Source organism: Oncorhynchus keta, chromosome 9 (assembly GCF_023373465.1).
Source record: "Oncorhynchus keta strain PuntledgeMale-10-30-2019 chromosome 9, Oket_V2, whole genome shotgun sequence".
NCBI lineage: Eukaryota > Metazoa > Chordata > Actinopteri > Salmoniformes > Salmonidae > Oncorhynchus > Oncorhynchus keta.
Genome location: NC_068429.1, coordinates 13046525 through 13073214, shown reverse-complemented (window position 1 = coordinate 13073214; position 26690 = coordinate 13046525). Strand labels below are relative to the sequence as shown.

Sequence of the window (26690 nt, the reverse complement as noted above, 5' to 3'; positions counted from 1 at the left end):
GACCCAAATTGAACACTATCTTTCCAATGAAAATCTAGCAAAAGATGCATTCCTTTTAAAACATGTGAAAAGAAACAAAATGGGTTATGTGAACATAAAGCTGCTGACATCTTTTAAAAAGGTGAGATACTTTTCTTTTCCCTAATATTCGAACTAATGCAATTGAAAAAAAAATATCCTGTTTTAAATATGTTGACTTCAATTTTGTTATAACACATTTTTATATCAAGGCATTGAGATATTAACTTGACATTTACATCCATGTTCTATTAGATGAAGCCCCTGACCAAAGATTGGCGAGTCACAGCCTACGCCCTAAATTACTCCTCCAAACTAGAAGTCAACAAGGAGGGCAACAAGGTCCGTCGCAAAGACCCAATACCAGAGTCCCTCTTGGTTCAGGTGCCCAGCAAACTTTTGTTTATGTGGAACATCTCTGCTGAGCTGACGTTGAGTGGTAATGGTGGTGATGAAGACGTCCCTGCACCCCAGAGGAGCACTATGGAAACGGCCATCACTCTCCTGGAGCCCTTTGGAAGCATCTGCACAGTGAGGGTGTTCCGGCCGGGGAAGGAGCTCCCACAGGAAGTCCAGAGGTTCGCCAACAGGTACCCTGAGCTGTGCTCCCAGGAAAGTGTTCTGGTAGAGTATGAGGACTTGGAAGGCGCAGGTAGAGCCTACCACCAGCTGTCCCAGTCCGAGGACTTTGTGAGAGTCGTCCTGATCGGGATGACATCGAAAAAGAAAGCAGGGCATAAGTTGGGAGGCTGCGTTGAGAACAGAGGTGCCGGTAAAGGTGTATCAATCGCCAACCGCTGCTTGGAGCAGCTCCAGTTCCAAGGGGAAGACTCTTCTGCGTGGAGTTCGTCCGGCGAATCCGAGATGGCCTCTCCGATGCACATGCCTAGGTTCTCCTCAGGCCAGTTATGCAGGAGCCCCTGGGACAGCCCTCGCTCTAGCCCCTACCACAGCCCCAGGGTCCTCCGGGCACCTCTGCCCACCCTTCCGCGGGTCTCTCCGCTCCTGGCCTCCGAGATGTGGAGGAGCCCCGACACCAGCCCGGATCTCAGTCGACGTAACTACGAGAACCCGGCCGATAGCAGCAGTCTCTGGTTCCAGAGGCGTAAACTGGCTGCGGTGCAAACCTCCTCCCTGGATGACAGCAGCAGCAGTAAGCAGGGTCGTCTGGGTATTAAGAGGGTCCTAAGGGGGGATTCCCTGCCCCCCGGGGTCATCCGGTTCCCCTACGGGCCAGATGGGACAAGAGGATTTCCCAGCTCCTTCGTAGGAAGAACACTTCAGTACACCCTCAAGACATGACTTCAGACCAATGCTGTTCATGTTGTTTGTTATGTTTTAGGAAGTAATCTACTGAATTGTACAGATTTTATTTTATAGTCTCGTATAGACCTGTGTGCAGGAAAAATTGTAACAAGCATCTTGAAGGTGAATTCTAGAAATAACATTTAGGGACGGTATCCCGAAAATGCATAGTTCTGGACTAAGATGCACTTACAATGGAGTATCTTCATTAACTTGCTATAAGGACTAGGACTTCTGTTATGCTGTTAAATCCTGTGGCTGACATCTCAACATCTACCCACACAGTGACTATATCTTAACTTCCTATCTTTCCTCATTCTATGACTCAGCTGCAGTTATTAATATTCTTAAAAGGCCCAGTGCAGTCAAAAACGTTCTTGTGTTTTATATTTCGACACTATGAGGTTGGAATAATAATGTGGTAATGGCCTGTTAGTGTAAGAGCTGTTTGAAAAAGCCACCGGAAAGTTCTGCCTGTTTTGGTGGGAATTTTGGTGACATCACCAGGCAGTATATTAGTTAATAGACCAATAAGAGAGTTCCAAACCTCTCTGCCAATAACAGCTAGTTTTCCCCTCCCCACTCAGACCACTCCCAGACATTCCTAGCAAAATTCTTGCTTGAAAAATTGCTCTTTGCTTAGAAGCTTTGTTTCTTTTTGACAATGTTTAATTGAAAGCAATCATAGTAAGGTAATTGTTACCCAGAAATTATTTGAAACAGCTGCTGTTTTGACTGAGTGCAGGTCAACATTGCACTGTGCTCTAGTGAAGAAAAGCTATTTGTATAGCCCAGTTATAATATAGCCCGAAAATAAACTTTAGTATGTCGATTTGAATGAGAAACTGCCAATATGATTGTTGCCATGACAACATGGGAAACTGTCTGAGCCCTCTAGTACTGTGTCGAGAGTCCCTGCACCACAGCAAAGGGCTTCTATTCTGATTCAAAAAGCTGACAAAGGCGTTTGACAATGACGAAAATGATGCCTCATAAGAGCTCTTTTGTTGCCAATTTCGACGTGTCAATTAAAATGTACGACGAAGTCTCTTGAATGGCTCAGGAGTGTTTACATGATTACTGTGAACCCCCCCCCCAATCATCATAAATTCACATTAGTATGAAAAGTAGGGGGGAAAAAAAGCATCATTTCCCATACCATATCTGTTACTGGCCAATCAATGACCACCACAGGGCAAGATGACACACATCAGCCTGAATCGTGTACACTACCCATTCACATGTGAAGAAAGACAAATCAAAACACAATGATTACATCATACTGTATTAAAGCAAAGGGTGGACAATGAATGAGTTTAATAATATTTTATGTAAGGAATGTGTTAAAACACAGAAAATGTATTTTTCCAAGATGTCTTGTCCAGAGACGGGGGGGGCAGCAATGGGTTAGGAAACTAGAACAATCTAGTGCTTTATCTCACAACACAAAGTAATCTGAACCCATCTCAACATAAACCAATTAAAAACAGACCATGGGTCCTCTGAAGATGCATGCATTTTTCACAACACTCAAAATCACTGGCATGTGATCAAATTTTCTTTTAAAAAGGGTCAAACAAAGTAATTTTATTTAATAAAAGAAAAATCTCAAAACGGATTTGATCTTACTTCTAAGGATTGGTCTTAGTGCAGTTCCCCTGTACATGACAAACACTCAGATCCTGTTCAATCCAACTAGCTCACAAACAAATACTCCCTATAAACATATACAGTAGATAGCAAGTACTGGAGCTGGCATACTGATTGTGCCATTCCTTTGGAGTGGTGCCACATTTCTTGCCTTACATGCCATATTTTTACTTTTCATTTGACATTGTGGACAAACAGAGCATTAGTAAAAAAAAAAGCCATACTAAATCTTATGCTTTCCAGGATGCAAATATATGAGGGGTTGGTATCCATTAATGGAGAAAAACATTTTCTGTTGTTGAAATTATCAGTCAGGTGGTATCTGTGGTTACTAACTAGCTGCTCTGTAAGCACGTTACTAATGCTAACAAATCCTGATGCAAGCGTTGGTCTTCAACTGATTGATAAAGAAGACAACTTAATTTGTTAGACAAACATGAGGATGAAGGTCTAGTATTACATAGCGCTGTCGTGGACAGTAACTTACAGTGCATTCACCATTTTGTATCTGAGCAGCGTCCACCTGTCACAGTGGATGCCACAGCCTCATGGGACGTCCTCATTGGGACGTGCATAAGTTCAGACAATGGGCAGCCATTTTGGATCAAAAGACCTCCAGGTCAGCGGCATTGTAGACTACGGGTGTGTCCTCAGTGCCCATGGCAGGTTCTGGTTCCGGTTCCTGTTGGCCCTCCTCTTCGGCAACCACCCCGAGAGACTCCAAGGCCTCGTTGGTGTCGCTTGCGAACGTTTCTCTGGAGACTTCGTCGTGTTCCTGCAGGTTCAGTGTGTTGATGGCCTGCTTCATCTTCTTGGCAACCACATGTCGCCTTCGCTTCTGCGCTGACTTCTTGCCCTTATACTCCTTCTGGGTTTCGTCGTAAAATATTTCCTATTTAAAAATGAAATGTTTACAGAAATGTGATTATTAAAAATGTAGTGTGTGCATATAGGGAGTACAGAAAAAAAAGATAGGCCAACACTGATTCAGTGGACAGGATTAGAGAAGTGCACAAAAAGCCACTTGATTTTACAGTGTCAAAAGTGTCGTACCTTAAGGTGCTCACTAGAGATACTGGGAGTGTTCTTCAGCAAGTTGAGATACACCCCTCCAGGAGTCCGTCGCCTGCTGCCATCCTACAGTGAGGTGAACATATCAAATCATTTCACAGACTTAACAAATGGTTACAGAACAATCTAGCATAAGGGTACCAATTGAAATATGTTTTAGAAAGGCATGCGGTTACACAAGTGATGATTCATTGCGATGAGAATTGGGACATTATGGATATCATATAACAGGAGTTGTCAATTAACTCAGCTGTATCTATCTCACATAAACTGAAACAAGAACAGATGCATACCATAATGTACACACCACCAGTTTCCTCAAGTGTGGCGGTCTCTCCAAGCAGTTCTATTGCTTTCTTCTTCCCAATGACTCTCACAATTCGCTCAATCAATTCCTTTTTGGGCTCTTGTAGCCTTGAGGGGAGAAAATGGATCCGCAAGTTAGTATGAGGTTATTGTACGACTGTGTGATATTGTTGACACTGTGGAAAGAAGAAAATAATGACATTTTATTTAGCCCGCATGGCAAGCCAAACAGTTCATATGGCCAAATAGAAATAGCCGAGACATTCCAACCAACCAGCTCACCTGTAGGCTATCTCTTCAATCACCCTGTCGTCTGGGTCTTCCTCTGTGATCTCATACCGACCCTCGATGTCCATCTCAGCCCTGGGGCCCAGCCTCTCTTTGGCCGATCGCTTCCTCTTAAAATGGCCGCCTCCATTCTCTTCGGCGGCCGGCCCGCCACGCTTCATGTACTCGTCCAGCTGAGTGTCCAACATGGCTACCTCACCCGGCTCCTGTTCCTCCCTCTCCTTCTCCATGAGCTTGCGGGCCAGGACGTAGTTGTAGGTCTCCACCTGCCTGCTGGCCATGCTAATGGCACCATCCACACCAAGGAAATCCAGCTCAGCTTCCACTGCCTGCTGGGTCTGCTCCTGAACCACAGAGCCCCAGATGTTGTTGACTTTGCGGCCGCCTTGGTTAGCCTGGGGGGCTCCGAAGTGGGGAGTGGGGACCGGGGCAGGTTGGGGAGCGTTGGAGCACTTCTGCCGCTTCCGCCTCCACACCGCTGCATCCTCATCCGAGTCTGGTTCGCTATCACTGGAGTCCGCAGTTCTCATGGTGCTACGGTAGCTTGTGGCTGACATGGCTGTCTGTGGAAGGGCCCTACTCTGGAAAGACTGGCCACTGAAAACAGGAGCTGCTGCAGGCATCTAGTTGGTAAGAGAAGAGAAGACTGTCAGATCATTTTCAGATTTAATTATACAAGGCCATTTAAAAAGTCTGGTACGCCTGACTTTGAGCGGTTCTGGACTGATTCCCACCTACGTGTGTGTGTATACAGGGCGCTCTGTGAATGGCGCAAAATAAATTGTTGTGCACTCCGTGGATGCTCTCTTGGTCTCACTTCACATGCCATTCTCCTCTCTCAGAAAATGCTCTGTTGTAAGTTATATGAAATAGTGCTAAATTTGTATTTTACAGTTATAAGAAATGTGAAATATTATAGTAAGTCCTTTCTAAATAGATGTCTAAACTATATTTAGAAAACATTTCAAACCTTATTTCCCCCCACTTTGGGGGGGAATTTATAACTATTCATACCAGAAAGGTGCGATTTTAATATTTCTGGCAGTATAACTAGGTATTGTTTATGGCCCTGTTTACTTATGGGTATTTACATTTTTACATACAATTGTACAGGTTAATACCAAAGTAGTAGGCTCCTCTCATTACCGGTAGTTGACATGTAACAGTTAATCTATCGTGGACAGATTCATGTGAAGTGACACTTTTGCAATAATTGTACTTCTAGATAACCGAGATTAGTCATTAGTTTAGTCATTGCCTAGTTTAAAAAAAAAAAAAAAAAAAAAAAGAGTCTTTAGATGAAATGCAGCAGCATAAATTAGCTTGAGTGGCCACACCATAGCAACGCAAGCTAGCTAGCTAGCTAAATGTAGCACACGCTTTCGATGCACTGGGACCACTGAGACTTGCAAAAAATATATAGCAATCTTTGTGGACAACGTGCTCCTCTAGCAAACTGTAACTAAAGACTGTTCTTCAATTTGTGCTGTAGCTACGTTGCAAAGCTAGCGTCGCGAACGTAGCTAGTTAGCTTTAGCTAACGTTTGCTTCCATTCCCACGTTTGCAGAATCAAACAATCCATATTGTTAATGTTTAAGAACGTCTAATTTCGTTGTTTTCTTACCTGGGGTTTAACGTCAACTGTGGTTCCCATTTCTGAATCAGAGTTTGATCCAGAAATCTCTCCATCCTCCAAATCATCCATTGTATCTCTGTTAACACCCGCCATTTCTCCAGTCTGACTTGGAAGTAAATAAAAGTACCCACATCTACGTCACAACTTTTCCCCTCTTGATAAATTATATTTAAATTGTTATAGTTTGTGATTCAAAAGCAAGACATGAACAATACCCGTGTAAATATAGATTGTAGGTATTTATATGTATTTAACTACAGTTTGCTGGTATGTTACTATACAAATGAAAATGGAAAAATAGTTATCCTTCGAACGGTTTCGATCCGTCGACCTCTGGGTTATGGGCCCAGCACGCTTCAGGTCAAATGTTATTTGTCACATGCGCAGAATACAACAGGTGTAGGTAGACCTTACAGTGAAATACTTACTTACAAGCCCGTAACTAACAATGCAGTTTTAAGGAAAAAATAAGATAAGATAAGAATAACAAATGATTAAAGAGCAGCAGTAAATAACAATAGCGGGGCTCCGGTACAGTGTGCGGGGACAACATGTCGAGGTAATTGAGGTAATATGTACATGTAGGTAGAGTTATTAAAGTGACTATGCATAGATAATAACTGAGAGTAGCAGCAGCGTTCCATTGAGGGGGCAATGCAAATAGTCTGGGTAGCCATTTGATTAGCTGTTCAGGAGTCTTACGGCTTGGGGGTAGAAGCTATTTAGGAGCCTCTTGGACAACCCATCAGGATGTTTTCGATGGTGCAGCTGTTAAACCTTTTGAGGATCTGAGGACCCATGATAAATATTTTCAGTCTCCTGTGGGGGAATAGGTTTTGTCGTGCCCTCTTCACGACTGTCTTGGTGTGCTTGGACAATGTTAATTTGTTGGTGATGTGGACGCCAAGGAACTTGAAGCTCTCAACCTGCTCCACTACAGCCCTGTCGATGAGAATGGGGGCGTGCTTGGTCCTCCTTCTCCTGTAGTCCACAATCATCTCCTTTGTCTTGATCACGTTGAGGGAGAGATTATTGTCCTTGCACCACACGGTCAGGTCTCTGACCTCCTCTCTATAGGCTGCCTCATCGTTGTCGGTGATCAGGCCTCCCACTGTTGTGTCATCAGCAAACTTTATGATGGTGTTGGAGTCGTGCCTGGCCGTGCAGTCATGAGTGAACAAGGAGTACAGGAAGGGACTGAGCACACACCCCTGAGGGGCCCCCGTGTTGAGGATCAGAGTGGTGGATGTGTTGTTACCTACCCTTACCACCTGGGGGCGGTCCATCAGAAAGTCCAGAATCCAGTTGCAGAGGGAGGTGCTTAGTCCCAGGGTCTTTAGCTTCGTGATGAGCTTTGAGGGCACTATGGTGTTGAACACTGAGCTGTAGTCAATTAATAGCATTCTCACATAGGTGTTCCTTTTGTCCAGGTGTGAAAGGTCAGTGTGGAGTGCAATAGAGATTGCACCATCTGTGGATCTGTTGGTGCGATATGCAAATTGGAGTGGGTCTAGGGTATCTGGGATGATGGTGTTGATGTTGGCCATGACCAGCTTTTCAAAGCATTTCATGGCTACAGACGTGAGTGCTGCAGGTCGGTAGTCATTTAGGCAGGTTACCTTAGTGTTCTTGGGCACAGGGACTATGGTGGTCTGCTTGAAACATGTTGGTATTACAGACTCAGACAGGGAGAGGTTGAAAATGTCAGTGAAGACACTTGCCCGTTGGTCAGCGCATGCTCGGAGTACACTTCCTGGTAATCCGTCTGGCCCTGCTGCCTTGTGAATGTTGACCTGTTTTTAAAGGTTTTTCTCAGATCGGCTGCAGAGATCGTGATCACACAGTCGTGTCATCATTAGTTACTTTGTCACTAACTTCAAAGAAACAGATTTGAATGTATTCAGATGAGATTGTTTCAGTAAATTAAATTCCAATTAATTGCAGATTAATTCAATAATTCATGGTGCACGCATTTTCACAGTACTAGCTAAATATTTCCCATCTATATGCCAAAAGCCTGGGCCTCCGATAGAGACTGTAGAAGTGTCATCAACGCATGCCCCAGTATTCTCTCTAGGAACATTTGTGTGCCCAGGCCCCATAGGCGTGTCAAAAGGATCCCACTCTGGTAACCAATGTAGCTGACCGATGTAGAGAGAGACAAGTGCCTCAGCAAAATGCAATCTAAAGCATGTGTGGTCCAAAGATGAGAACTACCATCTTTGGCAAAAGCCTGGGCTCCAGACAGGGACAATAGAATTCTCCCCACTGCATGTTACAACAGTAAAATAATATGTTTTTCACCTCGTCAAACTGATTCTATATTTAATGTAGTCTTTGAGATGCTCAAACAAGCATGTGTTTATCTGTAGTTGGTGTTCTTCAAATGTAAAATGCAAGACAGAATCCACAAAGAAAAGAGAACAGGCAAATGCATATGTGGTCCCAATGTCTAATGAGGGATGGCAGGGATAGTTCAAATTGCAGTAGGATAATTCTCCTCACAGTTTAGTGAATCAGCCCATGCCTGGTGAATAGCACTTGGTTGATCTCAGGGAGTGGGACACAGGAGAGCTGAATAGATCATGTGAGACAAAAGTGAGAGACATGAATGAATAAAATAAATCATCACAGAAAAGGAATGTAGTTTGTGAGCTAGAAAATAAACATCCTGAGTCTGAGGCAGGGTGCTCTGCAATCATCCTACTCCAACTATTGACAGGGATAATATGGCATTTCTAGTTTGTCAGTATGAATGAAATGAGTGGGTCCTGCATTGATGACTGTATTAGATTTACACTACTTGTCCTATCAATTGTTGCAGTGTTAAATTATTACTTGGAATAAACTGATAACTAAAATGCTCCTTGTCTTGTGGTATGGTGAGATAACTTGATCCCGCGTTGGAATATGGCGATACGAGCGATTATTTCAAAGACCGCTACCGTAAACCACGCCCCTGTGGGTAGATCTAGGCATGTTGCACTGGGACTTGAAGAAAAGTATCTTATTTTACAATTGGTCCGCCGTGGTTCTATGTAGCCTAGTTATGCTAATATATTTGAGACGAGTGTATTGCAGTTAAATTCATCTTTGATTTAATAAGTCAAATATCTTTGAGTAGTAAACAGGAAAACAACAACGAGTCCCAGACAGTTCGCAACAGAACATACCAGAGGGGACCATTGTTTTCTAGGCTACCTAAATCATTGGGATCAGTGTTTGCAGTGGTGTAAAGTACTTAAGTAAAAATACTTTAAAGTACTATTTAAGTAGTTTTGGGGGGGTATCTGTACTTTACTATTTATATTTTTGACTACTTTTACTTTTACTTCACTACATTCCGAAAGAAAATGTACTTCTTACTCCATACATTTTCCCTGACACCCAAAAGTAGTCATTACAATTGAATGCTTAGCATGACAGGAAAATGGTCAAATTCACGCACTTATCTTGAGAATATCCCTGGTCATCCCTACTGCCTGGCGGACTCACTAAACACACATGCTTAGTTTGTAAATCAAATCAAATTCAAATAAAATGTATTTTATAGTCCAACGCTCTAACCACTAGGTTCCCCTGCTGCCCTATGAGGGGTGGCCAGTCCTCTTCTGGCTGTGCCGGGTGGAGATTATAACAGCACATGGCCAAGATGTTCAAATGTTCATAAATGACCAGCATGGTCAAATAATAGGTCTGGGACAGGTTCTCATTTTCAACTGCGACAAGTTCTCATTTACAACTGCGACCTGGCCAAGATAAAGCAAAACTGTGAGACAAAAACAACACAGAGTTACACATAAACAAACGTACAGTCAATAACACAATAGAAAGATCTATGTACAGTGTGTGCAAATGTAGAAGAGTAGGGAGGTCTCTCCACTGGCTTCCAGTTGAAGCTCGCATCCGCTACAAGACCATGGTGCTCGCCTACGGAGCTGTGAGGGGAACGGCACCTCAGTACCTCCAGGCTCTGATCAGGCCCTACACCCAAACAAGGGCACTGCGTTCATCCACCTCTGGCCTGCTCGCCTCCCTACCACTGAGGAAGTATTCCCGCTCAGCCCAGTCAAAACTGTTCGCAAATGGTGGAACAAACTCCCTCACGACGCCAGGACAGCGGAGTCAATCACCACCTTCCGGAGACACCTGAAACCCCACCTATTCAAGGAATACCTAGGATAGGGTAAGTAAGGGTAAGTAATCCTTCTCCCCCCCTTCCCCCTCCCCCCAACAAGATTTAGATGCAAGTGGCTGTTGCACGGAAGGTTGCAACCACTGGTTGTCATAAGGTGTATGCACCAATTTGTAAGTCGCTCTGGATAAGAGCGTCTGCTAAATGACTTAAATGTAAATGTAAGGTAATAAATAGGCCATAGAGGTAAAATAATTACAATTTAGCATTAACACTGGAGTGATAGATGTGCAGATGATGTGCAAGTAGAGATACTGGGGTGCAAAATAGCAACAGGATAAATAACAATATGGGGATGAGGTAGTAGGGTGGGCTATTTACAGATTGGCTGTGTGCAGGTACAGTGGTTGGTAAGCTGCTCTGACAGCTGATGCTTAAAGTTAGTGAGAGAGATATGAGTCACGGCCATTAGACATAGGAACATGTTTAGAATTGCAAGACAATTTGCTTCAAAAGGTCAACATTTTCTTTGCAACCCATGACAAAATATATAGAATTGCAGCATATAAGCTAAATTCTCTCCACCAAGAAGGGGGGTGTGAACAGTTTGTGTCATGAATAGGGAGGGAGGGGGGTCCTTGCAGTCTAGAGTCCTAGGGACAACCTTCCCCCCATTGAAGTTGAAATGGTTAAGGTAAGGGGGGTGGTGAAAAAAGTACCCAATTGTCATACTTTACTCAAATTAAAGTATAGATCCCTTAATAGAAAACTTACTCAACTGAAAGTGAAAGTCACCCAGTAAAATAATACTTGAGTAAAAGTCTAAAAGTATTTGGATTTAAATATACTTAAGTATTAAAAGTACAAGTATTAATAATTTAAAATGTCTTGTACTAAGCAAACCAGATGCAAATATTTTCTTGTTTGTTATTTATTCACGGATAGCTAGGGGCATGCTCCAACACTCAGACATCATTTACAAATGAAGCATTTGTGTTTAGCGAGTCAGTCAAATCAGAGGCAGTAGGGATGACCTCTTGATAAGTGCGTGAATTGGACCATTTTCCTGTCCTGCTAAGCATTCAAAATGTCATGACTACTTTTGGGTGTCAGGGAAAATGTATCGTGTGAAAATGTCATTATTTTCTTTAGGAATGTAGTGAAGTAAAACTAAACGTTGTCAAACATATAAATAGTCAAGTGAAGTACAGATACGTAGTAAACCTCTCAAAAACGTAGTACTTTGAAGTATGTTTTACTTAAGTACTTTACATTATTGGGTTAGGGTAAGATTAGAGGTTTAGAGTAGGAACGTCCCAAGGATCCCGGATAGTACTAACAGAATATGTCTGAAGGAGGTGCCGCGCGTGGACCAATCACTGGCGAATGTCACGAGGCCCAAGTGGAACTGGTGGAGCAGGCCGTTTATTGCACCGGATATCCAACCATGCAGCGCTGCTTCACATTAACCATTGTACGGCACTGGGCCCTTCGAAAGAAACTTTTCACTATCAGCTACCAACAATCAGCAGCCATGTCTACACTTCTGATAAACCAGCCCAAATATGCCTGGTTGAAAGAATTAGGCCTGAGTGAGGATAATGACGGTGTTTACAACGGGAACTGGGGAGGCAAAGGAGAGGTAAAACATGCAAGGGGATTAGCTAGCTACACGTTATGTGGGTCCTGAATTCGAAATATAAATCCAGACATTATCGGCAAGCTAACGAGGCCACATAGTGGACTTTGCTTAGTACGTTAAGCTAAAAGCCCAAGTTTGACAATTGAGACTGATCAAAATGTGACGCAAACTTGTCCGAATAGTTTGTTGCTTTGACTTTTGAGTTTCTTAATTCATTGACACATTTGATAGGTTATACAATGTAGCGTTAGTAATCAAATTCAACCAATTTCAGTAGCTATGTTTCAGCGAATGTCTCCACTGTACTTGGTTAGCATAGCAAACTAAGTTAGCTAAGTAGCTGGTTTACTTTGCTACCTAAACACGTCGTCGAGTTTCTTGAGACAACAGGAACCTACTTTACACGGTCTAGCTGACTAGCATAACGTTATCTAGCTAGCACATGGTCTCTACGGGTAACAAAAAGCCGTGCGACAGATTTACAGCTGTCAAACTATTACATGACACTTACAGACATACATTACTTAACGAGGCAGTTATGAAGTCACTGTAAATGTAAACTGAACTTCCTACAGTTTTCTTTTATCGTTTATATATTTTTTTGCGCACTGCACATGTCTTACCCTACAGCGACACCTATCGGCCAGATATGATATCTATCGGCCAGATATATCTATCGGCCAGATATGATATCTATCGGCCAGATATGATAGAAGATTGAATTTTATTCAATTGTACTGAAAACTTAGTAATTTACTCACTAACCCCCAATGCAATTGTCAGGCAGTATCATGGTATAACCCATTGACACATTCCCTTTTACTGTGTTCTTTATAGACTAACGTATAAAGAGTAAGCTACATAATGTCAAGTATAAGTAGGGGACAGTGTGTGTTGAAAAGTGCACTGCTATCTCAGTGGCTTTAGATAGCAATGAAGTATCCAATTCAAAGGCTGTGAACTGTATACAGTAATAATTTCCCTGCTCCTGTGGTGGGGTGTTCTAATCGGTGTTCTTTCTTCAAGGTCATAACCTCATATTGCCCTGCCAACAATGAGCCCATCGCCAGAGTACGCCAGGTAATGTCAATAAGGTCTCACAGTTCTATCAGATTATACCACTGTCACCATTTCTAAAAATATAAACCACTGCTACCACTTTTGCAATTTAACATAGAAATTGTGCATGGCCCCAATTGTGGTTTTCTGTTCAATTCTGGTCACCCAAATGTCAACATTGTTTGTTTAAAATGGCCGACCATCTCATTTTCCAAAAGCTTCTGAATGGCCTTGTCTTCAAGGCGTCAGTTGTTACTTGTTCGAGCCAAACCAGGTTTATATTCATAATGCTTCCCTAAAGATCAAAAGTCCAATATTAATCATCTGACCTGGATTCGAAGTTACTTAATATACTTTATTTTTTTAAGTCTCTCTTAAAGGAGCCTTACTGACCCCAATGCAAAACGTTAATGTAGTGAAGTTACTGGATACTGTTTCCTTTGTTTAGGCAACCATGGCAGAATATGAAGAAACTGTGCAGAAATCGAGGGATGCCTGGAAGGTGTGGGCAGATGTAAGTATGGTGGCTTAACCAAGAATGTGTCTTCATTGCTCATTTCATTTCACCTTTTGAACACGCCAACACTAAAAATCACATTTTCTCGTCAAATCTAGATTCCGGCCCCGAAAAGAGGAGAGATTGTGCGTCAGATTGGTGACGCACTGAGGAAAAAGATCAAAGTCCTGGGCAGTTTGGTAAGACCTATCACAAATGTGACCGCTGTAGTCTTGGCTGCAATCACACAGTAAAAGGGCAACATAACTACGATGTTGAGATTCATAGCAGCTCCGTAGACTTTGACACTACCATGCTAGAGCTTGTCTCTTTGGTGTTTCAGGGGAGAGGACAGAGCCATGCTAATAAGGGATGCAGTACTCAAAATGGAACAGTGCTTAAAAGGGAAACTGTTTTCTGTTTGTAGGTGTCCCTGGAGATGGGAAAGATCTATGTTGAGGGAGTCGGCGAGGTGCAGGAATACGTTGACGTCTGTGACTACGCTGTTGGCTTGTCTCGCATGATCGGCGGTCCAGTTCTCCCCTCTGAGAGTAAGTCTGCAGTTAACAATCCATTAAATATTGTCTTATTTACCGAAAGGTGGTTGTTGGTTTAAGAAAAGTGTGCAGGCTTTTTGCGCCATTTCTGCTCGAACACACCTGATCCTGCTCATCAGTTGCTCACCACGAACTTGTGAACAGGGCCACATATCTAGCATCTGTCCCTGTAGTCTTATTCATTATAATCTAAAAAGGCTAAACTGACCCTAGATCTGCACTCTGAGATGCTTTATGGATATGGGCCCACGGGCAGCAGGGTAGCCTAGTGGTTAGAGCATTGGACTAGTAACCGGAAGGTTGCAAGTTCAAACCCCCGAGCTGACAAGGTACAAATCTGTTGTTCTGCCCCTGAACAGGCAGTTAACCCACTGTTCCTAAGCCGTCATTGAATTTGTTCTTAACTGACTTGCCTAGTTAAAGGTAAAACATTTTAAAAAGACTGAAGGACAAGCCTGCACACCCAATACTTTTCCAGGACTGTAGTTGGATGTTAGAGAATCTTGGGATAGGAAATGGTGGTGTTAAATACAATTTTGTCAATTTGAAGTAATGTGATGTCTCTTTAGGACCGGGCCACGCGCTGATTGAGATGTGGAACCCTGTCGGTCTGGTGGGCATCATCACAGCCTTCAACTTCCCTGTGGCCGTCTACGGCTGGAACAACGCCATCGCACTCATCTGTGGCAACGTCTGCCTCTGGTGAGCGCCTATAGGTTCACACTGTTAACTGTTCTACATAATTGAAATGATAGTGTGTATCAGTCTTTCTCTGCCAGTTTCATTTTAGTGATGTCTTTTAATGTTTACACCATGTCCCAAATAATTTCTGCAAGGGGACAAAGTCTAAGCTATAAGGACTCAAACCTGTTTGAAGGGAATCAGGTTCACATTATGGCAATGTCCACAGCTCCTATTCCAGTTCTGAAATGTTTGTTGATTTTCCTCTAGGAAAGGAGCTCCCACCACCCCTCTAACCAGTGTAGCTGTAACCAGGTAGGTGTTTTGGGGTATTTTATCAGAGATTGAAGAGTTAATGCAAATTCTCTTATTTTAGTTACTGTCACGTTGAAGAGAGAATGTAGACTACATTTGCTCATACTCCAAAATAGACGAGGCTCAATTAGACCACCAAACCATTTTTCAGCAACACACAGATGTGTAGGATTTAGTTGGATTGTGCTCAGTTGTGTCCGTGCGTGTTCCAACAGAATCGTGGCTGAGGTGTTGGAGCAAAACAACCTGCCAGGTGCCATCTGCTCCATGACATGCGGTGGCGCAGACATCGGGTGAGTCCCCTCCCCTAGTGACTGTCTTCTGTCCTTTCTCCTGTTATACTACTCCCTAGAAATACAAAAAGATTGTATTGGATGTAGGCAAGAGGGAGTGTCCAACATATTTCTTACACTAGTCTTTCCCTTTCGACCCCACAGCACAGCAATGTCGAAGGACGAGCGCGTCGACCTGGTCTCATTCACTGGCAGCACCCACGTGGGCAAGATGGTGGCCATGTTGGTGCAGGAGAGGTTTGGTGAGTCGGAACCTTTTTCACCTCTCAACCAAACTTGACCACATTTGGGACGCATTGCTTGATTTATTTTTTAAAGGTGACTTAATAGTGATAATTTTGTACAGGTCGTAATTTGCTGGAGCTTGGCGGGAACAACGCCATCATAGGTAAGGGCGTGAAGACACTCGCTTGTTGATTATTGTCATGATACTGTGACGTTATACATGCATGAGCAGACATATTATGAATTACCTCAGAGTAGCTAGCGTGGAATGGTATGATAATTACGACTGAGAATAATAACCTGTCCATTTAATTTCTCAGGAAGTGTGTATATACACGGTTATGTTTCTCAGTTGACAGTATGTGTGTCTTCAGTGTTTGAGGATGCTGATCTGAACCTTGTGGTGCCTTCTGCCGTCTTTGCTTCTGTGGGAACTGCTGGACAGCGCTGCACCACCACCAGGAGGCTGGTAAGTTGACGGCAACATATAGACCACTATGCTCATATCTGACCAATGAAACGCACACATGCAGCAGTCACACTCTGAACTACAATCCAAGGCCCAGTTTAAATTATTTTACACTCCCTTTCCCCTTAAAGTTACTGCTGACTTTGTTTTAGATGCTGCACGGAAGCATCCATGACGTAGTGGTGGAGAGGGTAGCCAAAGCATACAAACAAGTCCGCATTGGAGACCCCTGGGACCGTAAGTGCTTCTGTAAAATGGATCAGCAAATTCCTTTCAACTTCCATACTAAGGTGGCTGAACATGTGACCACAATACAAGTGTGAATAGCATGGTGCATGTTTTTAATATAGACCCCCCTTTTCCCCCTACAGCGAGCACTATGTACGGCCCACTCCACACCAAGCAGGCTGTGGACCAGTACCTTGCAGCCATCGAACAGGCTAAGAAACAGGGTGGCACTGTAGTGTGTGGAGGAAAGGTACTGTGCTCCTGCTGTGTACATAGAGCACCTCTGTGTGATGTGGGCTGTTATGTAGTCTCTATCTCAAGGAGAAAAACCTGTTTAAATAAAAGTCATGTTTATATGCCATTATAAAAAATGACACTTGCACTACACAATCCTTTACTCTTTTAGCTCTAGCACAAAATATCAATGGATCAATTTGTAACCCAGTAGAAACCGTAAATAAGACCACAAACCGTTATCTGCTAATGTACGCAATAGCTGTCAAATAAAACCTGGAAAGTGGGAATATCAGAGTTTGTTTTGGTTGCCAGGTGATGGATCGTCCTGGAAACTACGTGGAGCCCACCATCATCACAGGGCTGGCTCACGATGCGCCCATCGTTCACACAGAGACATTTGTCCCCATCCTCTACGTCCTCAAGTTCCAGGTAGGGCATCCATTACCTTCTGTCTCAGGAGCCTGGTTAAAGGAGGCGTAACACTGCACTTAGTCTGGTTCAACCAGGTAAGCTGTACCCTGTGCAATGTTGAAAACCAGAGAAGGCTACTGGCTCATTTTGATTCTTGGTTATTCGGGGGGGAATCAAATCCCTGCTAACTCTTATCTGTTGTCCACTCAGACTGAGGAGGAGGCGTTTGCCTGGAACAATGAGGTCAAGCAGGGCCTCTCCAGCAGCATCTTCACCAAGGACATGGGCAGAGTCTTCCGCTGGCTGGGGTAAGAGCTGGGTGTTGTGTATGAAGAAGTCCTGAGGCAACGTGGTTCCTGAATGCTAGTGAGATTTGGGTTGTGGCTGAGGACTGGGTCTTAGCTTGAAAACAGGTTTGATCCACTTGATGGACAACAAGAATACGGCCTCAGGTGGACCACAGTACACAACGCTGTGTGTACAGTGCAATATAGCATCTAGTCTAAGTGGTGTAGTAGACATTGGAAAGTGGAGGTAGGCCTATTCATTGGAAAGATGCTTTCTTCCTCTAGACCTAAAGGATCGGACTGCGGCATCGTGAACGTCAACATTCCTACCAGCGGAGCTGAGATTGGAGGAGCCTTCGGTACGTTGGCTGTCTATCCTTCTGTCTGTAGGCTTCCCTGTGTGCATTAGGCTAACTGCTGACGTGTGTGTTTGTTTCCAGGTGGGGAGAAACACACAGGAGGTGGCCGGGAGTCAGGCAGCGACTCTTGGAAGCAGTACATGAGAAGGTCCACATGGTGAGTGAATAAAATAAATGCTCTCTGCCAGATCACACCCCACAGGAATATTTCAGTTTGTTCCACATCTCATCTTTATGGCAGACCCTCTATCACAGTTGGAACACTGCCATGTAAATTCTTTAACGCATAAGCCCCAAACTCACCGCACTATAAACCATGGTTTTACCTGGGTCTCCCGTCAGTATATTTGGGTTATCATACTCCTTTTATAAAGGGTTGGAACGATTACAGACTAGGTAATTGAGGGGGGGCATGGATACTTGATTGACACAGTTTTCATATTCTAACTGTTCTTCTCCCCCTTCAGCACTATCAACTACAGCAAGGATCTTCCTCTAGCTCAAGGAATCAAATTTGAGTGAAGCAGGCACACAAGGAACCCGGACCCAGTCAACCTTGATGAATCTACAAGGGAAACTAAAACACTAACTAACCATTTGGACTTTGCATAGTTTATTCTCCAAAATGCTAAACTTCTGTCCTAGCAACTTTTACAATCAGAAGAATAATTGGACTTGGCCAAGTGGGGCAACCGGGTGCGTTTTGGGTCATGGTGGTGGAATGCGGTATATATCTTTTTTTTGTGACTTTCGGGGTTGGTTGGAAATGGAAAATTAATACTCCCATTTTTCTATTGTAAAGATGTTATATTTGGCTGAAGCGGTCATAGAACTTACCACCCTAGTTGTGTGCAATTTGTTTGTGGCACTTAACTGTAGTACTTAACTCTGCTTTCTAATACTGTACCAGGTGCTTTGTACAAATAAATCATGCCTTTGTTTTGGGAAGATGTTTGTTTATTTTATCAGATTTTTATTGCAGACAGCAAAACAATTTGACAAGCACTATATTGGTGTGTGGCACATTGTGTGCAAATGTTGAATCGCATCACTTCCCATTTCACATGATTCATTAAGAGGTGTAAAGGTGCATGTAGCCTAATATGGTCCATTTGTTACATAATGCAAAACAAACGACATGCCTGCCAACAAGTGTTAGTACTGTACAGTGTGTACTCGTCATATATTTGCTCCACTAGGGGCACCATTGAGCCTGAAATAAAGGTTTATCCAACTCCTTCTTGATGTTCTGCAGTTGTCGTCGGGATGATGAAGGATAGCAGCCAGCTAGGGAAATGGCTCTTATTGCTTTCAAATGAATGATTCCCAGATTTATTGCATAAACCATTGGGCTGGGATGGTTTGTTCGGTGGCTGACTGTCAGGTAATTTAACGAATTCATGATAAAACACAGGTCGAGAATACGAGGATGTGACATAGCTATGTTGTGACGGATAGCTAGGGCTAGTTAGCTATGTTAGCCTCGGCAGAATTGAATACCAATGAACGTGGGCAGTCTTGACACGTAGCAGTTAACACGGGCAGAAGACAGTGGATAAAATCCAGGATATGCACGAATGTAAATCGGGCTGTCGTAGTATGCACTCGGCAGGTTGTTTGTGGAATGTTTTATTGCATATTTAGGTAACTAGTTAACTAGCTTACAACGTTATACAGTTGGCTAGATGTCAGCTCAGGCTCTGATGTGACACGTGTGAGAAAGGGTGTACAGAATGATAAGCGCTGTATAGCCCGTGGATGAAACGAGTTAGCGAATGCAATAATTAATAGAAACGTCGTTATTCCTCTAAAAGTATTAGTTAATTCTGCTCTACTGAATTCATAACACTTCTAGCTACCTGACAACTTCAGATGGGCTAGGACATGTATAAGAGCTCCACAGTGGAGTTCTCATAATACCCATAACATCTAACTGTCAAACGGGGAAAGGGTCCCAATTGTTTTTCCACCATAAATATTTCCCACGGGTTATTTTAGAAACACTTAAAAATAAGGGCTGTGTTTCATGTAGGCTTACACTGGCGTGATATTTTGATAACCATGCGAATCTCTCTCGGACTAGGTGATTTATCAATATACTCTGCCCAATTCACTCTCAGATTCGAAAACGTTAATTAGCATCAAAGTAGACCTCATGCTAAACTACAAATCCCTGCAAGTCATTTCTAGCTGACATCTTTGCTAACCGGTATTGTTTCATTTTAAAACCGGTATTGTTTCATTTTAAAACATGCACAAGATAATTCACAGAATTATCCATTTTAAATACAGTTAGCCAATTTATTAATTACTAAATTTAGCTAACATTAGATAGTTAATCCAGAGATTCTTACCTTTGCCTCAATTCATCAGTCTCTTTCAGATCATGGCATTTGTAATTCTTTAAGATAGCCACATTTAGTATTTCGTTTTTGTGGGGTAAATACAGGCGTACATATTGATAAGCCTCCTTGTCCTAGAGACATTGACACAGTTATCAAAATGTCACACCAGAGTAGCCTACACAAAACACAGCCCTTAAGTGTTTCTATAATCTCTTATGGGAAAAATGAATGGTGGAAAAACAATTGGAACCATTTCCCTGTTTGACCTCCAGGTTCTATGGGTATTATGACTCATACTGTGGTACTCTGTAAACAACATGGATTTGATTCATTAAACCATCTGATATGGCATACTTACCAGGTACTGCTTTATTTCTCCCTGTATGAACATGTGGGTGAAGTTTTAAAAAATCCATGAATGTTATTCAATTTTCTGTCTCTCTTTTGCAGATATCTACTTGATGGATTCCATTGAACATTATTATTAGAATGCAACCAACTGCCTCAATCACTGAAGACTGTTTGACAAAGTATCACATTGCTTGACAGAACAGGTGCTTCTTGTGAAGGAGGCCTCCAAACTGTCCTCGATTTACTGAACTGGAAAACAAAATGAAGACATCCCAGACCATAAATCATGACTCTGGTTTACCTGTCGATTTTTGACGGACGTATAAAATAATCACTTGATGTTTCAGTGTGTGTCTGCAGGATACTGACTCTTTCTCTCTCTCTCACACACACACACACTAAAGGACAACTTCTTGTATCAATCCAGAGTTCCCAAAGAGGACCGTCAAAATGTTTTCGGCTCTTAAGAAGCTGGTGGGCACCGAGCCTGGCCAGCTAGGAAACAAAAGCATTCCAGCTGGTTTGCAGTCAATGAACCAGAGCCTACAGAGAAGGTTTGCCAAGGGAGTACAGTATAACAGTAAGTAATTCAGCTCTTGAAAGTGATATCAAGAAGACCTGAAGCCCGGGATGTTGTCTTAAAGTAATTGTCCAGTGGAAATCTCACTTTCATATTCTGTTCATATTCTGTTAACTCATAACCAAATAATGTTGTTGACTCGTTCTACACTCGTCTTTATGGCCAATGCATAAATAGGAGAAAAAGAAAACACTTGAAAAAAAAAAAAAAAAAAGCTTGCTATGTCCTCATATGACTTCATGTTAGCTAATTTTATAAACAGTTTGACTTTTTCATACTCTGTGCTCACACAGAGCTCTGTTAGTACAGTGTTGTAGGACTACATTAGAGAAGATAATTAAAAATGAATCATGGCTATCTGATCACCTTACCCAATGGTCTATTTTTCTATGGGGTCGAAACAAGTATTGTTTGTTTAGGCCTTGTCTTTTGAATGTCAGTAACATTGACATGTTCCATACCTGCAGCAGGATGTCTGCAGCTATTCATTTGGAAAGAATATTATGTTTTACGTAAGCTATGTACCTGACTGTTTCTGCACTCAACAACGTTGTCTTATCTGACTACTAAAGCAGAAACATACTGGCACACAGGCTGTTTCACATTAAAAGGTTAGTTCACCCAAAATACAAATCAACAAAATGTTATGAAGAGGCCTACCTAGAATGTAGTGTTTGGACCTGGAGAGTTAGCCACCCAACATTTGGGTTTGTTTATTTAGCTACAGCATTAGCATTGTCTGCTCAAATCAATAGGAGTGATAGAGTTCCAGTTAGCATACTCCAGTCTGTGTACCTAAGCCTAATTTCCTCAGGAAGAGTTCAAGCACTTCCTTAATTTCTGTTATTGTTGCATTCTCTCCATGAGGGTCTTAAATAATATCACAAAAATGTCTCCCTGCTTTCCCCCTCTCTCTCTCTCTCTGTCTCGTTTAGTGAAGATCATCATCCGTGGAGATCGGAACACGGGAAAGAGTGCCCTATGGCACCGACTACAGGGGAAGAAGTTTCTGGAAGAGTACATCCCCACACAAGAAATCCAGGTCTCCAGCATCCACTGGAACTATAAAAGTAAGATGCCGTGTGTGGTCCTCTGTAGCTCAGTTGGTGGAGCGTGGCACTTGCCACGTCAGGACAGTGAGTTCGACTCCTGGCATCACCCATACGTCAAATGTATGCACACATGACTGTAAGTTGCTTTGAATAAAAGTGCCTGCTAAATGGCATATTCTATAATGTTATTTGTACATGGCGTCAAGTCTATTAGCTATCATGTGTATTGTATGGAGAAAACAACTGCCCAAGCCTTTCAAAAGCTCTTCCACAGAGAGAATAGCATCGTAGTATAGACCTATGTACTGAGTTGTGACTTTTAAACAACATCGAAGGATTAAACAAACCTTCAGTTTTTAACCATAGGAATGTTGAAAGCTGTAGTCAAATGTTCCCAAACTGTTGATTCAGAATTGTCTGACTTGTTACAGTTTTCTTATTATCAAAGGCATTTTAGTGATTGCAGATTGTGTTTTTTCCCTCTTAGCGACAGACGACGTTGTCAAGGTGGAAGTTTGGGACGTGGTGGACAAAGGTGAGCCTACAGTGTTGCTCAATGTGATTTGCTGTAAAGCAAAAGTGACCAATGTCATCTGCGGTAGATAGGAATGGGTGCAGGCTTTTGTTCCAGCCAAAGAGTATTTTCATTTAAGATTAATTTAATCTGGTGTTACTGCATTGTTTGGTTAAAACAAAATCATCTACCAGCATTGCGTCTCTGCAGAAGTGTGTTTACGTTTGGCCAACCGCTTCTTTAAAGGAAGCTTACTTCAGTGTTCCTGTTGAATGTAAAACACACGTTCAACAAAATGAGGTATTCATAAAAAAAACTGTGTAGTTTTGTTCGCATTGAATTCCATGGAATGTTAGTTGACAGTCAATCTGTTACAAATACACAGACATAATTTAAGCTATAACACTGCCATATTGTTCTACCTCTGTCTGTCCGTCTGACTGTCTGTCTTGATTAATCAGTAATTTCAACTAACTAAAAAACATTTCCTGATTTTATTTTTCCTATTCGTGTTGGTGTTTTCTCATGCATTTTTCACCTCCTGTCACCTCTGTAGGCCAAAAACCTCCTCCTGAGGGCTTAGGTGAGAGAGGTAGCCTAGCCTGTGGTATTGTGAACTAGTCTAGACTGCCTGTGCAGCTAGGACTGAGTCCTAACCTGAGATCTACAACAAAATTTATGTCAATCTGTTATTGATATCAATGTGTGATTTATTTAGTTGCACTTGTGTATCTCAAGTAGGAATCAGCCCTTGCACTGATTTTGACATCTTGTCCTGTGTGCTGTGCTTTCTGGAAACATATTCTGGGCTTTACATGGAGTGCTGTGTGGCCATGTTGTAGTCATGGTCAATGGTTTTGTTCTATTGTAAAAAATAAATAAACTTGAGTGGTTTGGTGATAAGTAGCCTAAATGAAGATGACTGCACCATGAAGGGACTCTGAAGGGTTGGGATTATACGGCCTATGTGGCAGAATAGTTGTGATAACATTAAAGTTAGACCAAGAGATATGACAATATCACTGTACATAGCAGGGCAACTTCCTGCTTACAGAAATGAACAACAACCAAATCTGCCAAGATTACTGCCTCTATTGTCTCAACGGAGGGCATCAATTGAAGAGAAAAGACTTGGCAGATTTAAATGACGTGGTTGTTGATAAATGTAATCAGGAAGACACCCCGCTGTGTATGATGTCATGTTGCTGAGTTTACCTTTAATGTAGACTGTTGATGGAATAGTGTGCATAATAATTCTATTGAAATAGCGCTGCAGGTAGATGAATGCCTTGGTTTTGACATTTCTCCTCCTTAAATGACAGGTAGTGAACACCGTGGAGAGCTGAATATGTTAGGTGCCATTTTGAAACCGTGACCTGCTTTTCTATCATCTTGATTATAAATACTATACAATACGATATACTTTATTGCCCAGTTACATGGACATTCATTCCGTGAAGTCGTCATACAAATACAGAAACACAACACACTATAAATAGACTTTATGATTTGGGTGGGACAGCCTCTTTCTGCCAAACAGAATGTCAGCTGAATGAAAAACATTAAGAAACTATTTTAAGTTTCTCTCGATCACAATAAACCTGGAGAAAAATATAACTTGCTTGCCTGTATGTGTTGCGGTTGAGCAAATACCCATATTGATAAATGATCAATATGTTAGACACATGGAATTGATTTGCACATAAGCCTACATATTTTAGCATAGTTACCCACTGCTACTTCAAGTGTGTGTTGTCTTTCCTCTTATGCATTTTGGTATGCTATACGTCCTCTGTGTGAAACCACGGTAAGTGCCTTTCCTTAATTGCTTTTCTGCCTCGCTAATTGTAATCTCCTGTTTTCCCAACCACTGCAGGGAAAGGCAAGAAGCGAGGAGAAATGCTGAAAACGGAGAATGAACCCATGGAGGTAAGTGCCATATGATTGTTAATCATCAATAACAAATTACCTTCATTTCTCACCATTTCTTTTAAAATACAACCAAAAGAGAATCCCCCTGCTTTGAACAGCGCTCATTTCGGGCGGCAGGGTAGCCTAGTGGTTAGAGCGTTGGACTAGTAACCGGAAAGTTGCAAGTTCAAACCCCCGAGCTGACAAGGTACAAATCTGTCGTTCTGCCCCTGAACAGGCAGTTAACCCACTGTTCCCAGGCCGTCATTGAAAATAAGAATTTGTTCTTAACTGACTTGCCTGGTTAAAAAAAGGTCAAATAAAATAAAAATAACAGAGCTTGAAGTCTCCTTAGCCATGTCAACTGTGTAATATGTCCAATTATAGTACGGCTACGGGCTGTTCTTAAGCACGACGCAATGCGGAGTGCCTAGATACATGCCTTAGCTGTGGTATATTGGCCACATATCACAAACCCCCAAGGTGCCATATTGCTATTATAAACTTGTTACAGTAGAAATGAATGAATACTTTTGATATACGATCTGATATACCACGGCTGTCAGCCAATCAGCATTCAGGGCTCAAACCACACAGTTTATAATTAGCTATATGACATATTTTAGTAATTGCAATGACAAGAAAGGACTTCAAGATTCTGTTGGTTGGAGGATGGTTTTTATATAACCATTTTAGTATCAACCTTCCATGTAAATGAGTTGGATATAAATTATATTTCATAATTCATATATAGGCCTTTATTTATTGATATATATGTACACACACACAGTGCATTTCGAAAGTATTCAGAACTTTTTCCACATTTTATTATGTTACAGCCTTATTCTAAAAGTTATTAAATTAATGTTTTTCCTCATCAATCAAGTTTTTAGAAATACCTTATTTTTAGAAATACCTTATTTTTAGAAATACCTTATTTACAGAAGTATTCAGACCCTTTCCAATGAGACTCGAAATTAAGCTCTGGTGCATCCTGTTTCCAGGATACACCTATTTCCAGATGTTTCTACAATTTGATTGGAGTCCACCTGTGATAAATTCAATTGATTGGACATGATTTGGAAAGGCACACACCTGTCTATATAAGTTCACACAGTTGGCCGTGCATGTCAGAGCAAAAACCAAGCCATGATGTTGAGGGAATTGTCCGTAGAGCTCTGAGACAGGATTGTGTCGAGGCACGTGTATGGGGAAGGGTACCAAATTTCTGCAGCATTGAAGGTCCTAAAGAACACAGTGGCCTCCATCATTCTTAAATGTAAGGAGTTTGGTACCACCAAGACTTCCTAGACCTGGCCGCCCAGCCAAAATGCGCAAAAGGGGGAGAAGGGCCTTGGTCAGGGAGGTGACCAAGAACCTGATGGTCACTCTGACAGAGCTCTAGAGTTCGTCTGTGGAGGTGGGAGAACCATCCAGAAGGACAACCATCGCTGCAGCACTCCACCAATCAGGACTTTATGGTAGATTGGCCAGACGGAAGCCACTCCTCAGTAAAAGGCACATGACAGCCCGCTTGGAGTTTGCCAAAAGGCACCTAAAGGACTCTGACCATGAGAAACAAGAGCCTCTGGTCTGATGAAACCAAGATTGAACTCTTGGCCTGAATACCAAGTGCCATGTCTGGAGGAAACCTGGCACCATCCCTACGGTGAAGCCCTGGTGGTGGCCTACAGTGAAGCATGGTGGTGGCAGCATTATGCTGTAGGGATGTTTTCAGCAGCAGGAACTGGGAGACTTGTCAGGATCGAGGGAAAGATGAACAGAGCAAAGTACAGAGAGATCCTTGATGAAAACCTGCTCCAGAGCGCTCAGGACCTCAGACTGGGGCGAAGGTTCACCTTCCAATAGGACAACAACCCTAAGCACATAGCCAAGACAATGCAGGAGTGGGTTCGGGACAAGTCTCTGAATGTCCTTCAGTGTCCCAACCAGAGCCCGAACTTGAACCCGATCAAACATCTCTGGAGAGACCTGAAAATAACTGTGCAGCGACGCTCCCCATCCAACCTGACAGAGTTTGAGAGGATCTGCAGAGAAGAATGGGAGAAACTCCCCAAGTACAGGTGTGCCAAGCTTGTAGCGTCATACCCAAGAAGACTCAAGGCTGGTGTCGCTGGCAAAGGTGCTTCAAAAAAGTACTGAGTAAAGGGTCTGAATACTTAGGTAAACGTGATATTTCATTTTTTAAATTTTTATACATTTTCAACATTTTGGAAAACCTGTTTTTGCTTTTCATTATGAGGTATT

At 42.4% G+C, this 26690-nt stretch overlaps 4 protein-coding genes across 31 annotated transcripts in view; 3 read left to right on the top strand and 1 right to left on the bottom strand.

Annotated features, from left to right (window-relative positions):
* The first annotated feature begins 79 nt into the window (after positions 1–79).
* Positions 80–1320, top strand: LOC118387964 (la-related protein 6-like). Its single transcript, XM_035776830.2, has 2 exons — positions 80–121; positions 274–1320. Exons 1-2 carry the CDS (start codon positions 80–82, stop codon positions 1318–1320), a joined length of 1089 nt encoding a protein of 362 aa, XP_035632723.2.
* Positions 1321–2592: 1272 nt separating this feature from the next.
* On the bottom strand, positions 2593–6429 carry phax (phosphorylated adaptor for RNA export). The gene is made up of 5 exons (XM_035775461.2): positions 6264–6429; positions 4633–5261; positions 4338–4458; positions 4027–4110; positions 2593–3865 (listed from the first exon to the last, which is right to left on the bottom strand). The coding sequence occupies exons 1-5, from the start codon at positions 6366–6368 to the stop codon at positions 3578–3580; spliced, it is 1227 nt and encodes a 408-aa protein (XP_035631354.1). The 5' UTR covers positions 6369–6429; the 3' UTR covers positions 2593–3577.
* Positions 6430–11792: 5363 nt separating this feature from the next.
* On the top strand, positions 11793–18617 carry aldh7a1 (aldehyde dehydrogenase 7 family, member A1). Its single transcript, XM_052525256.1, has 18 exons — positions 11793–12052; positions 13079–13132; positions 13560–13625; positions 13727–13807; positions 14035–14158; positions 14734–14866; positions 15116–15160; positions 15376–15453; positions 15598–15695; positions 15800–15841; positions 16053–16147; positions 16300–16384; positions 16519–16625; positions 16925–17041; positions 17234–17331; positions 17596–17669; positions 17751–17826; positions 18137–18617. Exons 1-18 carry the CDS (start codon positions 11858–11860, stop codon positions 18189–18191), a joined length of 1623 nt encoding a protein of 540 aa, XP_052381216.1. The 5' UTR covers positions 11793–11857; the 3' UTR covers positions 18192–18617.
* A 300-nt stretch (positions 18618–18917) lies between these two features.
* Positions 18918–26690, top strand: part of LOC118388051 (rab-like protein 6) — a 33087-nt gene continuing 25314 nt past the window's right edge. For 27 of the 28 annotated variants that reach the window (XM_052525252.1, XM_052525244.1, XM_052525254.1 and 24 more), the window contains exons 1-5: positions 18918–19053; positions 20465–20945; positions 21881–22015; positions 22485–22532; positions 24385–24440. In XM_052525252.1, the coding sequence (XP_052381212.1) occupies positions 20816–20945; positions 21881–22015; positions 22485–22532; positions 24385–24440 (369 nt within the window). In that variant the 5' untranslated portion in view covers positions 18918–19053; positions 20465–20815. The remainder of the gene's footprint in view (positions 19054–20464; positions 20946–21880; positions 22016–22484; positions 22533–24384; positions 24441–26690) is intronic. The other variant, XM_052525255.1, reaches the window with a different exon arrangement.